Genomic DNA, 15,318 nt, shown 5'->3' on the forward strand with positions numbered 1-15,318 from the left:
TTAGCATTCAAAAAGAGGTGGCTTAGTTTTTCTCTGTTTTGAATATGTAATGTGATTGGATTCATAACATGACCCTTGACTTTTAGAAAGTCAAAATGAACTCCATCTAGTTAAACACATAAGAGAATCACACTGGGAATTAGAGGTCTGAATCCTCAGTTGTGCCTTGAAGCCAACCAGTGACCTTGAGTTTGTCCTTAGATTTCTTACGGACTCAGTTTCTTAAACTGTAGAAAGACTAGATAGATGGCCAATTAGGTATAACCATTAAAGAGTCTTCACAAAACTTAGTATTACATAAAGTCTCTGTTGTGCTTAACTCCTTGCTCCTAAATTCATCTTCTAAGGATGGTTGAATCTGGGCCTTCCATCCCTGGAGTCCTCCTCCTTGTAAACAAGGTCTCAGAGCTTCACTGAAGTTGTTTTTATTTCCATGAAAAGATTCATGAGGATATTAAAATGATTTGCAATCAATCTCTCATTTTTTTCCCAGGACTGCGTTCCATATTTAGTTTAAGAGTAAAAAGCATTAAGTAAGTTATGGCTAGGCAGACTTAGGTAATTCAGACATTTTTGGAATACCATAATATGCAATTGACTGCTAAGGATTTTTCTTTCCTGTTAATTGGAACTTTTAAAAATTGAAATAAGTAGCTATGTGTTGAATCTGATTATTCCCTACAGGCATGAAAGAGGAGGTTATTTTAAGGGACTATAAGCACATTCTGGCTACACAAATTGAGAACTCAGAGGTTATCTTGGGGGCTCGTTGACAGCAGCTGCTGTGTTGAAAGCATAGCTTCTTAGCAGGGAAGCATCCTCCCCCACAAATAAGTGTTGTACTAAACTCAGATGAAGGGCAGGGGGATGGGAAATATAGGGGGAGTATGGTGGTTAAGAGCTCAGACTCCAGAGTCCACGTACCTGCATGTCATCTCCAGCTCCTATCCCAGCTCTGCCACTTACTAGCTAGCTGCTTGACCTTGCGCAAGTTATTACCTCTCTGTCCTTGGTTTGTCATACTGAAAAAGGTGACAATAATAGAATCCACCTCACAGAAGTGTTGGAAGATTAACTGAGTTAATATACATAAAGCCTGGCACATATTAAGTGTTGTGTCTCCTTAAGAGGTTGTGTAGGCTTTGGGCACCTGGGTGGCTCCGTCGGTTAGGCGTCTGACTCTTGATCTCAGCTCAGGTCTTGATCTTAGGGGTTGTGAGTTCAAGCCCCACATTGGGCTCCGTGCTGTGTGTGGAGTCTATTTAAAAAAAAAAAAAAAAAGAGGATGTGGGCCAGATGAATTAGACATAAGTGTTACAAAAGACAGTAGCCATTGAGGGTTGGGGGTGTTGGGGAAGATTTGATAAAGGAAGTGAGCTGTTGAGATGCTATGTCTTAGAGAAATATCATTTATATAGGCAGAAAGGAGGGAAAGAACATTACAAAGCGTGAAGTGGGTTTTTTTTTTAATCAGACTCCTTTGTTCCTATTAGAATTTGGAAAACTATTACATATATTTAAGTTGGCATCTAGTTTTTATACATTTAGAGAATTGCAGATGTTTTTTTCTGGAATATAATAAATACTGACATTTTAAAATAAGCATATCCAGTGAGTAGCAATTTGATTTCCAAATCATGCATTTTTAAAAAGGCCTGAATAAGATCTTTAACAGTCAAATTTCACATCCTTATTTTCTCCTTGAACTCGTATTTCCATTCTACTTCCACAGAATTTTATCTTAATGTAATATTTTTATGCTTGAGAGTCTTGTTATTCATCAACCTTTCATTACTCTTATGAAATACATATGTATGTGTATATTAAGTTTAAAAATTCTATCATCCTAAAAGTAAGTATTAAATTTTTTCTGGATTGAGTTATAAAGATTATTAGTAGTATACAGTTGATCAAAACAGTCCCTGTATAGGGGCACCTGGGTGGCTCAGTCGTTAAGCGTCTGCCTCCTGTATATTGCCATTTTGGTCATTTATTTCATGAACTTATAGGAAACTTTTTGCTCAGTGGATGAATCGTTTCTACCCTTTGTATCCCCATATGTTCATTTATCCATTGGTGAATGTTACTTATTGCTAGAATGAGATAGGTTTCAGCATCAATTTTCTTCTTAATTTTTGTTTTTATAAAGGTAAGGCCAAAAAATGATGTTACCATAAATAGGTGGGAATGGAAGGAGTTCTATTATAAGAATGTCATTCAGTCCCTTGAACTCCTTATGAGTTATGGTCCATAAATCACAGAATTGTCTATTGTCAAACTTGAGTTTCAATCAATTATTTTTAATGATCTACTGCCTGACAAATTGATTAGATACACCTTCAGTTTTGTTGAAGGCAAACAATAGAAAATCACACGTTTTGGAAAATATTTGTTACCCAGCCTTTAAAGTTCAACCAAACACCAGTATTGCAAATTGTCTCTGTTCAGCGTCCACTGGAGTTAGGATGAATGAGTGGTATGCTACTGATTCTTTTTTGTTAATTCAAGAGAAGGAACGGTAAAAGTGTGATTTAAAAAAAAAAAGAAAAAAACAAGGAAGAACTGCTTGCCTCCATAGCAAGATCAACTTGAGAAGTAAGAGTACACAGAATCCAGGCTTCCTGCATTAAGCTACCTTGGAAAGGAGCATGTTTGGGAGAGCAGGAAGTAGGCAAGTTCAGAGTGACTGTCAGTGTGGAGAGTATGCGAACAGACCATTATGAGTATTCTAGCATTCTTCCCTCGCTTGTCCTGGACCAGCCCCAGCTTGGATCGTTGGGAAGGGAACAGGAAAGCTCTACAGTGTTGTGAGCTATTTTATTCACTCCCCATGGAAGTGCTTTCGTTAGATCTTGTCTGTTTTGGATTTAAAAAAAATGTTACTGATGTAGATGTTGTATTCCCTCCAAGAGAGAGCTTCCAAAAAACCTATTGTTTCTTTTTTTTTTTTTTTTTTAAGATTCTATTCATTTATTCATGAGAGATAGAGAGAGAGAGGCAGAGGCAGAGGGAGAAGCAGGCTCCCAAGGAGCAGGGAGCCTGATGCGGGACTCGATCCCAGGACCCTGGGATCATGACCTGAGCCGAAGGCAGACGCTTAACGACTGAGCCACCCAGGCGTCCCAAACCTATTGTTTCTTAAAATCAATGCTTAATAGGACAAAAAAAAAAAAAGACAGCTTTCAGTGTTATTGTGTGTTTTTTTCTATTACTAGGTCTTCAAGTATATTGTAGTTAATTGGTGTCATCTTTAACCAAAAATTGCAATCCATGGAATCAAAATGCTCTACTTTTCCTATCATGCATTTACTTTTGCGTCATTTTAAGAATTACTGAAATGAAAAGCCTAAAATATGTAGACTAGTGCCTTGCTCATGATAAGTTGATCAATAAGTCATAGTAGTTATTTATCAAGTGCTTTAGAAATGAAACGAAGTGGTGCATCATCATTTTCTTAAATTCAAGACTTGGAATGAAATTTACTCAAATTTATATTCATGAAAGCAGATGTTAAAATTTTCACTTGTGGAGAAATAGTCAATATGAACATTTACAGACCTGGAAATCAGCAAGTACCTCAGAGGATAAATTAGATCTTACAATGGATAGGCAAGTTGAATAAGTCAACATGGACAAAAAGGTCATCTAGTTATGGGAGTTATTACCATTTTTATTCTTGGTACTTTCAGATATGAGTACAGTTTTTAAAAATGATAATATTTGCTTTTTTAGAAACATCATCTCCATATTGTCCTACTAAATTTATCATTGTTGCGAGAATTGTCGTTTATGTGTTGAGTGAAGCAGTGTGTATTAGTTAATAACCCTAAGCGTCAACTCCTGATTAAGTTGGGTAAGTTCGGGGGCACCTGGGTGGCTCAGTTGTTAAGCGTCTGCCTTCGGCTCAGGTCATGGTCCCGGGGTCCTGGGATCGAGCCCCGTATCGTGCTCCCTGCTCAGCGGGAAGCCTGCTTCTCCCTCTCCCACTCTGCCTGCTTGTGTTCCTTCTCTTGCTGTGTCTTTCTCTGTCAAATAAATAAAATCTAAAAAAAAATAGAATAAAAAAGATAATAATTTTTATGTATACAAATAATATATATGTATACTCTTTTGACAAAAGTGTCACACATTATAGTATATGTATATAATGTAAAATCCCTCTAGAATCTGTGCGTGGTCCCTATCCACTACTCAAGAGAGGTAATCAGATACCTGTGTGCACCCTCGGATCACTTGCATTCTCTCTCTCTATCTCCTCTCTCTCTCTCACACACACCTCTCTTGCATGCATATCTGCAGAAAGGTATAGTATTGTGTTTGGTTTTAGCAAAAAGTTCATCACACTGTACAAATGCTCCATTCACCTCTTGCATCAGATATCTTTCTTTGCCGGGGCAGAGAGCTACCTCATTCATTTGCTACAGAGCAGTCCAAAACGTGGATGTACTGGTTTTATTATTCATTTGTCTGTTGGTGGGCATCTAGCCTGTTTCCCCATGTTTCTACCCTTGGCACCAGTGCACAGTGAACATGCTTGTGCTTGTGATTAGTGTTCATCTTAGGTAAATACGTGAGATCACAGTGTCTTTAATTAGTATATATTACTTTATTGGCTTCTAAAGTGACCGTGACATTTTTAAAGAAAAGATTTCGGATTGTTTTGAAGAAGTTTTGTATTCTGGCAAGCCTGTCCCATAATTATTTTTTATTATTTTTATTTTATTTTACTGATAATGTATTTGTCTCCTTTAGGTAGCACTTGCAGCATATCATCCCAGATCAGTACCCTCTCCCTTTCTTAAAAAATAACCTGGAGGTCTCCTTTCTACTTAGAGTCACTGCAAAGCTTCTCCAATCCATGGTCCCAAAGTAACTTTAACATTCTCTAGTGGTCAATTTGCCAGGGAGACGTGATGGCCGAGAGGCTTAGTGCTGGTTCTGTCAGCCTTGTGATCTGGGGCAAGGTATGTTCTCCTAGGCTTAGGGTCAGGATTGAATGAGTTACTGTATGTAAAGCATATGGCGGGGCATATGGTACATAGCGAGGACTCAGTAATTGTTGGCTGATTCTTCCATGTAGCTGCTGCCCGTTACTCAGCAAACACTATCTGCCTATTATGTGCTGGGAGCATAAAGATAAATAAGACATGGTCCCAGTGCTTGAGGAGCTTACATTCTAACATGCATGTGTTTGCTCAAAATCTAAGTACTTATTCCCTTCTTTCTATTTAAACTCTGTCCATGGCCTAGTTTGCTTTCCTCCCATGTCAGCTGACTTCTGCATCATGAAGGACAGCCTCTCACATCTTAACTCATTCTCTTTAATGGTGATTCAGCACCTACTACATCCCCAAATTATTGTTAAAAACTGGAATGCAGAGATGGTGTGTAAGACAATCTGTAAGGAGCTAACAGGCTCCAGGGAGGAGAAAAAAAAAAACAAAACTTCAGAGTTCTGCAAGACTCTTTCCACTTCTCTATGATGGCTTTCCACCTGTGGACTTGCTCTGTTTTTACCTTGCATTGCCTCTGTTAATAAAGATAAATAATCTCCATTCTCTCTTTCTGGGGACAGAGGGTGAGCAGCAAGGGAGTTCTTAATTCTCTGTCTTTATCAATGACATAACTCTTTGGACTACGCTTGTTAGGTAGGAGCTGTTTTCTTTCCCAGGACTGAAGAAAAACCAGAGGGGCTTAGAAATTCCTGGCCATCCATGCCCAGGTGGAACCAATTTGGTAAAAGAACCTTTTGCTGCAAAGATTCTGCAGGTCACTGAGACCGATCGGTTCATACCCATGCTTCCCAGGGAGTTCTCCCCTCAATCCCATGAGCTTCTTTGGGAATGGCACACTTTAGGGAATTCTTGACCTAGAGTAGGAAAAGGTAGCAGTCCTTTATCCCCCTCACATAGATTCTTCTTTAAAAAGTAATAAATTACCTTTGATGACTCAGGGATACCTCCTTGCTTTGATTACCATTACAAGATTTATTTGGTTTGTTCATAATAAGTGTATTAGGTTTGATCTTACTTTAAAAGCCTGTCCTGGCACAGATGTCTTGCTGAACTGTGAATGGACATCGAGGCTCCTTTTAAAGGAGACTTAAGCAATTGTTGCCACAACCGGATCTGAGCATAATACTGAGCTCAAGAAAGATCATTTTCTCAACAGAAATAATTTATCATTGCCAGAGGTAATGTGAAATTATTTATTTTTTCTTGAAGCATGTTTTTTGTAAATGTTTTCCAGAGATACGTGACTTGAAATTAATGACACTCTCCTTTGTAAAGACTTTATTTCATTTCATGTACTCTATTGACCCCCTGGGAGAATATCCAGTCTAGAGAGGAGAAAACGGACGTGGTGCCAAACAGCCACGAATGCCTCCAGTAGATGAGGTGTTCGCCTGAATGCTTCATGGGGGACTTCATCCCTATGCTGTATTTTGTGTTTTTTGGCATCTTTGGTTCATTTGTGGAAGCTTGTCTGTTAGAATTCCATATACATTTCATTGGCCTTGAAAGATATTGGGGTTGACATAAACCTACTGAAAGGAAAGTTTGCATCGAAAGTAATACATTTCCTAGTCAAAGAAAACACTGTTGTTCTGGCATCAGTGGATGTGATTTTTGTTTTCTTTTAACTTCCCAGTAGTAGTGAAGCTATTTGGGTCAGTTATCTGGTAATTGTCAGAAGGAAAGTTATATGTATATTTTACTGGTTAGTGGTTCAGATTGGCCATAAAGTGGGAGGGAAAAGAAAAGGACCTTCTTCCCCCACACATGAGGTCATACTGCTCATCACAGCTTTATGAACATAGTAAGAAACTGAAGTCATCTCTGACTGAGGTTGTCGAGTTGGAGGAGTAACATCTCCCAGAAAAGAACTTCTGCGAGAATTCTGAAAAATCTGTTGATGGAGGCTTCTGCCCATTTAGTATTGTCAGCATATTACTATTGATGTCTTACAATTTCCGGTGTACTTCTCACATAAACCTATAGTGCCTCAGCTAGCTGCATTTTCATTATTTTCCACCAGTCCCACCAATTCAAACTTCCTTCCTTTAACTGTTTGCTTTCATCTTCTCTAAGCCCTGGGGATTCTTCTTGGCTTCCAGAAAAAGTCCTCCTTACTCCCTTCTCCCACTCCCCATTTCTCTTTACATAGCCTTCTTTGTCTAAAGAGTGTCCTGGTGATCAGCACGCTGTGACAGAGTGTGTGTGAGGCCTGGTGGGTAACGACTGACAACTGCAGGTACGTGTCCAGGGCTCTTAGAACCTTAAAAACCTTCTGCCGTATGAAATAGGATAGGGCCAGTCTTTCTTCTTTTGATTGCTTGCTTTCCTGATTGCTCTTTTGTAGAAGATCCAGTATCTCTTCTACATACTCAGTCTGTATTAGGAGTGTTGGATTTCTCCATAACTCCCCTCTCCGTCTCGGAAATAGACCCAAGGCTTCACTCAGGACCAGAAGATATAGTTAGGGTGGCTTGACAGATAGAAATTAGTGAAAAGTTTAGGCTTATCCAAAAAAATAAATGTTTGATACATCTGGGACTTCTTCAAGCTGTCCTCTGCTTTATATAGCAAAGGACAAAACGAATCACTCCATAAAAAGGGGTCCTAAGAGATACCAAACTCAATTAAAATTGATTTAACTTGGGGCACCTGGGTGGCTCAGTCGGTTAAGCGGCTGCCTTCCGCTCAGGTCATGATCCCAGGGTCCTGGGATCGAGCCCCGCATCGGACTCCCTGCTCGGCGGGAAGCCTGCTTCTCCCTCTCCCACTCCCCCTGCTTGTGTTCCCTCTCTCGCTGTCTCTCTCTGTCAAATAAATAAATAAAATCTTAAAAAAAAATTGATTTAACTTCTGGGGAGCTGTCCAGATTATACTCCACAAATACTAATATGATAATATCCATTTTAGCCATAAAGCATCTCATTGGATCTCGTGTCTCTTTTCCTAGATTATAGATCATGGACAGTAATAGACTGTCTCTCGAACCAAGAGAGTGTAGATCTCACTGCTTCAGATTTCCAGCACGGAAGGCGAGCCGTGAAGAAGTAGGCTCACATGGCTCTGTTGGAGAATGGCCGTACACGTGACAGGCGGCCTGGCCTGGAGTGGGCTAACCTTTTCTCATTTAAAGTTCTCTTTTCCCTCCAGAACTCATTGGAGAATCATTTGCATCTTATATTTCATCTGCGTTTATCTCATCCCAAGCTCTTCATCCTTCTGTTGAGTTACATGTTCTCCGGAGTAAATGTTTTCTACTGTCTGACAGTGTAAAAAAAAAAAAAGAAAGAAAGAAAAGAAAGAAAAAGGTGAACGGTGGCACAGTTAGCATGAAAAATGGTGAAGATAGGAATAGAAAACGGGAAAATGTATGTCACTCTGGAAGTTCTGTACAGTATAAGAAAAGTGGAGCAATCAATTTCTATTAACATATATATTCTTTTAAATTTAGGAACAGACGGACAGTCTGTGGAAGTGTCCAATATCGTGGACATCCGAAAAGAACATAACCGTGAGATTGCAATGAGAATTTCTTCTAGCATAAACAGTCAAAACAAATTTTATACTGACCTGAATGGATATCAGGTAATTTTCCCTTAAAATGTCTAAGTAATAGCTGTGTTAGTGTGTAACTTCTATATATGGTAGTGGGCCAGTTAATTTTGGATCCTTTGAAAAATATGCTTAAGTTTACAAATTATTTCTAAAGGAAAACTGAATTTTAACAGGTACTTATAGGTTCTATATTCAACCAGATGTCCAAAGTTAGAACAGATATTTGAGAGATTGGTTTGTAGAGCATCTGATTCACGGAGGTAGTTTTTTCAAAGGCAGATTTGGTGACCATTTGCATGTTAAATGCCTTGACACCAAAATATATCTGAATTTGTTTAATAGAAAGGAAACATAATTAGGGATTGGTGGAGTATGTATTTTTCCCCTCATAAAGAAATGGTATGTGTGTATTTAATTTATTACATATATACTTTTAAATGTATAATGTAATAATGGGCTCTTTTAAATTTCAGGAAAGCTCTTTCCCTCTTTTTATCAATAATGTATGTGTATTTACCTTTATGCACACACTTGTGTACATATACATAGACAAAGAAATACAAGCACATATATAGAAATGTGGGCAGGTATGTATTTAATCAAAATGTTCACAAAATAGTTTGAAATAGTAATGAGAAAATTGACTCAATTTTTTTCAGATTGTTAGCTCTCTAATTTAATAGGGCTCTTTTGATTGTTACATAAATTTCTATATTCAGAGTATATGTGTGTGACAACATAGCTTTGAAATACTACCACTAAAAACATTAGCATGTTTTTGAGACATTAGCATTTTAGAAATTTCTGGCTATGAATAGAAATAATTTCACAACAAATGCTTTTACTTTGTCTGATTTTCAACTGGGATGAGTGGAAGGGGTTGTGATAATTTTCTCTTCTACAATTTCCTGCAAAGGTTAAATTTAAACCTTTTCCAAAGCATAAAAATTGCATTATACACTTTGAATTTACATGTTAATTCTACCACAGCTGTTTGGTTTTCAAATGAAGCCCTGACTTTATGGTGATTCATTTTCCTTGTGTACAAAAGAAACTCTTTTCTTAAAATCTTACAAAAGCAATTATTTGTATGTGTGGGTGTATACATGAATGAAAAAAACTTAGTAAAAGTGAATAAACATGTGAATTTTCTTTTCAAGGATCGAGCATTTGAATAAATGGGAAAATATTATTTCTAAACTTCTACATTTCTAAATTTATGACCTAAATATTTCTGCTTCTAAAATAGGCCATTTTTTAAGCCTTGGAAAGAGTAGTCCTTGAGCAAAACTAGAAATCTAGACCAACAGGTAGGGAGTGAGGGTGGCAGCCCTATAGTCATGACAGTGTGAATGTCCTTTTCAGTGAGTATACAAGTTAATTTGATTGGGAAGATCCAGATTGGAAAGGAGAAATGGAAAATTCTTTGAAACTCTCTCTTCTTTTTTCTTTCTTTCTTTCTTTCTTTTTTTTTATTTTAACATTTTGCAGTTTTTTCTTCAGGTTCATAATTTCCTGGGCCTGTGATACAAATTACCACAAAATGGGTGGCTTAGAACAACAAGAATTTATTCTGTCATAGTTCTGGACACCAGAAGTCCCAAATCAAGATGTCTTCAGGGCCACACTCCCTCCAGAGGCTCTAGAGAAATACTCTTCCTTGCCTGTTGGGGCTTCTGATGGGCTTGTAGACCCATCACTCCACTGTCTGCCTCTGCTGTCCCAGAGTCCCTGTCGTATTCTCCTTGTGTTGCCGTGTGTGTCCTTTCGTGTCCATGTTTCCCGCTTAGAAGGACACCAGCCCTTGGATTAGAGCCCACCCTAATCCACTATACCTTATGTCTGTAGAGATCCTATTTCAGAACAAAATCACATTCACAGGTTATGGATGACCATGAATTTGGGGGACACTATTCAGTACAACCAGTAAGTTAAAGGATGCACTACAGGGTTGTTGTAAAGATTAAAGATCATATTTGTGAATGCCCGTACTTTGTCTCGTTATAATGGGCACTCAATACTATTACATTAACTTTGTACTCCTTTTCTTCTTGAGTGTCATGTCAGACTTGCATGAGCTGAACAGGAGAGATGTCATTTTTATGTGGTGTGAATAAGATACCTCGTAACAAAGTCTCTGTTTGATGTTTCCTCCTGAGGTTTGAGGGACTCTCCTCAGCCCCAACCAGCTTAGTGAATTTTCAGTCAAAAAATAAAATAATGTATTTCATGCATTCACATACCAGACCAAGAAAAGTTAAAATATGGAACTACCTACATTGACACTAAACAGGAAGAATAAGCACTGAAGAGTTTTTAAATATAAATATTAATTTGATTATTTTAATATAATATGTTAGAGGATTTGATAAGGGGATCTGTGGTATTTATTAAAACTGATTCAAGAATTATAAGAGAGATTTTTTGAAAGGGGATAGAGAGCTATTATGCTTAGCATTCATTACAAAAGCAGTATGTTAGATTTAGATGAGAAATGAATACTTGCTACCTTTATAATTTGTTTTATGCAAATATTGGAAAGCTAGAAGACTTTTGTTAAGGATTTTTATTCTGAATTTAAATAGGAATGCCTATTTTAAGAACCTGGATAAGTTCTACCTTTCTCACCTAAAAGTTTTCTAAGATCCTCCTTATTTTTTTTTTTTCATATTGTTTGAAAGAATGTTTTAATTCCTAAATTAGCTCTTCCTTTGAACAAGAAAGGAAGCTATACCTTTTTCTTTTTGGAAGAAACGTCATCTGTAGTCAGTACTAATTTTTTAAAGTACATCTGTAAATATCCCTTGATTTCTTTTTTTTAAAGTGAACTGTTTGGTCTTATAGATTCAGCCCAGAATGACGATGAGCAAATTGCCTCTTCAAGCAAATGTCTATCCGATGACCACAATGGCCTATATACAGGACACCAAGCATCGCTTGACATTACTCTCAGCTCAGTCTTTAGGGGTTTCAAGTTTGAAAAGTGGTGCGTGTTGTTTGGATTCTTTTTTGCTCTTACAAGTTTCAGTTCCAAATGTATAATTTTTCTGTTGGTCATATTATTAATTATCATCTTCAGACACCAGCTATTAGTTAATTTTGGTTTTGTGAGAATAACATAAAATAATGTATTTCTTCAATCTTCTGATGAAGAATGAGGGACCTAAAGCTCCATGAAACCATGGCTTCTTAAAGATAATTTTTCTCTCCTGATAGCTCATTGTTTGCACAAGCCTCTGTCGTTGTCATAATGGAATGGCTGTGGAAACTCTCCCAGAAGCCAAAGAGGAGAGGGAGCTGGGGTAAAAGTTAGAAATTCCCAGAGTTGCCTAAGTTCGCAAAGGCGGGACGTAACAGTTCAAACCTAGGTCCTTCTCTGAATCGTATCGTTCTAGGGCACCTCTACCCGAAAGAAGAAAGGGAGTTGCAATGATACAGCTAGGCAGATAAAGAGGTGACAGACACAACTTTAAGGATTCCAAAAGATAGAACAAGATGGAAAGAGAAAATAAATCGTAAACACAGATTAATTTTTATAAAACCTTCTATGGAGAGGCGTATGTCCTTTATAATATATATTTTTTCATTATCATTTATATGTAGTCAAAGTGCTCTTCTTTCTTACATATTAAGAGTTGCTAAGACAAATGTCTTAAGGAGCCAGGCAGATAATAAAGGTGTGCAGGTACCTGACGTACCCTTTGCCCCAAACCCACTTTTTTAATTGGGCATATACATACATTCCATATGTCCACCCACACAAAAAAGCATACTACTCATCTTCTTTTGTGGCTTTCATTACACAGACTCATGAGATGATGCCATAAAGACATTAACGCTGTTAGAAAAATAATAATGGCCTCACATCAGGGATGCAGCGGGGAGTGGTGGCGCTTCGGCAAACTGGGGCACACCATTCCCAGTGAACGGTGGGGCAGCCGCTGCTCAGCGCCAGGTTGTTGTCACCATGGGGAAAGGGGCCCAGGGTTGCCAAATTTTTCTGCTTCTGAAGAGCCCAGGAGTCTGGAATTTTTTATGTTTTTATTTTTATTTTTTTTGGAGATTTTATTCATTTAGTTGACAGAGAAAGAGACAGCGAGAGAGGGAACATAAGCAGGGGGAGTGGGAGAGGGAGAAGCAGGCTTCCCAGGGAGCAGGGAGCACAATATGGGGCTCGATCCCGGGACCCCGGGACCATGACCTGAGCTGAAGGCAGCCGCTTAATGACTGAGCCACCCAGGCACTCCATATGTTTTGATTTTTAAAAAATTAAGTCAACTATTTATAGATTGGACAACTTCACATAAAATTCCTAAATGTGGTTTAGGGACAGAGGAGCTTTATTTCTCAGCTTGCCTTTGTCAAGGGAAGTGACATAACTGTCTACTCCATGATTGCTCCAGTCCTAATGTCTAGTTCCCTATTTAAGGACCCAGCTTTGAGAATTTAAGGCAACGTTTAAAAATGGGGGGCTCAAGAGTCACACCTGGCCCAGGTGCCCCTGCTTCAGACAGCCAAGCACCCTAGCATTTCAGTGCCTACAAACAGAAGAACAATTTGAGTACAGCCCAGGAGATTTACTGAGTGTCACATATTATGAGGGCTAACATTTGGAGACAGGGAGAAGAGAGAAACTGCCAAGAGATTGATGTACTCATTTGGGTGTGACATGATCAAGCTCTAGATGGCCAATTCGTCCCAGTGCCTGAGGAGCACATTCTAGACAGTTGTGTTCTAAAATAAATATGGAGGTAGTAACAACGAAAATTCTGACCATCACTGGCAGTTTTATGTACTGGGTACCTAAATTGAGAAGAAAGAACTAAACAGAGTTGGATTGACTGTGTAAAAATAATAGTTATTAAAATATTTTATGTATTGCTCTTTTATGCCAAAAGATCATTTAGTACTGTAACAAATGTGAATGAGTGGATGGATGAATATGCATATATTTTTATGTATGACTAGGGTTTTTTTTAGTGTAAATATATGACTGTGGCTCTGGGTGGTTTTTTGCTTTGTTTTGGATAGGGTTTTTTGGTTTGTAGTCTCATAGCCTAATTCTTAGCTTACAACTTAACCTAGAGGAGGTGTGGAATTACTGCACAGCCAATGAAGGAACCAAATATGACCTCTTCTTGAACTAGAGGAGAGAGGATAGTTGATGCCACTAACTTAATACCAGGGAGGGAAGGGGGTACGTGCTTGGTGTCTCCAAATCCTGGGGTTTCTTCAGAGAATCACCAGATACCAAGTAACCAAAACGCTTAGTCTTTCAAATCCTTTTTAGATTCTACACATCTGTAGTTGCCTTGTTACTCCAGGTGTGATGTATGTTTCCTAATGAACCTCGTAAATGTTTTTAAATTCCAGGTGCTACCACTAAAAATTTTAGAGGACATAATTTACTCTTCAGATTAATTCTTTTTAAATTTCACTTAAGTTTTGATCTGTCTCATTTTTAAATTTCTTACCAAATTTTACCAGACATTTATGAAGAAGAACGGAAATAAAGTCCTGTTTTTTGCATTTATCCTAGCTGTTTTGAGAAAGCCCTTGGTACTTTGGGCTATATGGATCTGTCTCCTTGGCTTAAATCAGGACCGTGCCTAAACTTATGTGATTGTCACTGGATGTTTGTATTAAATAACTCTGGCCAGTTTGTTTGTTTGTTTGTTAGGTCAGATTGAAGTTATCATGGATGGAAGACTCATGCAAGATGATAATCGCGGCCTTGAGCAAGGTGTCCATGATAACAAGGTTACAGCTAATTTATTTCGACTACTACTGGAAAAAAGAAGTGTGAATACGGTAGGAAAAAAATAATAACTCATACGTTCTGATGTTGTTTGTTCTTTGCCACCCAAAATTTGAAATTATGACTGTCCACTTTTTTTATGATTTTCAGTTCCCAGGATAGAGATATCTTTATAATAGGTGTAGCCTATATTGACAAAAAAGAGAACTTCAGTTACACATATGTCAGATTTGCATTTAGGTCATCTTATTTTTTATTTTTCCTTATTATGTAGATGTAAAATGTTAAAGAATCAGTTTGGGTGAGATTTTCTGAGATTATTTTGAAAGAAAATAAGAGTTGAATTTAAGAATAGAACTTAATCACATACTTAGATTAAGTTTGATTAGTAAAATTTATGGGAAACCTTAGTGTGCTTATTCTAGTCTTAGACTCCTCAATTGAAAATGGATTTACTTGTCTATCTTCTTGCTCAGTTTTCATTTCTCAAGACAAAACCTCAGCATTCCATTAAAAAAATCTAGCTAAAGCTCAGTTGGATGTAAACCAACATGACAATACGCCTCTTCAAGGCTACACAAAAGTCATCATCACAGTCCTCCGTGCTTTACTGATTTCCCACCTCAGATGATCTGTACACAGCCCTTTTTTTCTCACTCTGCTCTCCTTCTTTCTTCACTGATCCATTTCAGATCTTTTCTACTCTTTTTAGCTGGTGGCCTCACCATCGACTTCACATCTGACAGGGCTCTCTGTTCTAGGTATCAACCATCTCCTCCCACCCTTTCCTCCTTCCCTCATGTTGCAATAGAGACATTTTTACCTTCCTTTCCTCCCAGGCCAGTACCTCCACTTGTCCTTGCAACGTACCCCAGCGCCCTCCTCAGCATCATCATCCTCCTTCCCTCTCTCTGCCCTTCATAGCTGACATTTCCCTAGGAAAGAAACCCTTTCTGCAGGCTTTTAGACACTCTTCATTTTCTCCTATTA

The 15,318-nt window shown here is 38.1% G+C and overlaps 1 protein-coding gene across 4 annotated transcripts in view; it reads left to right on the forward strand.

Annotated features, from left to right (window-relative positions):
* LOC135363150 (alpha-mannosidase 2-like) overlaps positions 1 to 15,318 on the forward strand; it is a 100,616-nt gene that overhangs the window by 66,624 nt on the left and 18,674 nt on the right. For all 4 annotated transcript variants that reach the window (XM_064583840.1, XM_064583838.1, XM_064583839.1 and 1 more), the window contains 3 exons: positions 8,467 to 8,600; positions 11,415 to 11,556; positions 14,251 to 14,381. In XM_064583840.1, the coding sequence (XP_064439910.1) occupies positions 8,467 to 8,600; positions 11,415 to 11,556; positions 14,251 to 14,381 (407 nt within the window). The remainder of the gene's footprint in view (positions 1 to 8,466; positions 8,601 to 11,414; positions 11,557 to 14,250; positions 14,382 to 15,318) is intronic.

The sequence above is a fragment of the Mirounga angustirostris genome, unplaced genomic scaffold (genome assembly GCF_029215605.1).
Source record: "Mirounga angustirostris isolate CCGP_5_RB_7025 unplaced genomic scaffold, mMirAng1.0.hap1 SCAF_34, whole genome shotgun sequence".
Lineage (NCBI taxonomy): Eukaryota > Metazoa > Chordata > Mammalia > Carnivora > Phocidae > Mirounga > Mirounga angustirostris.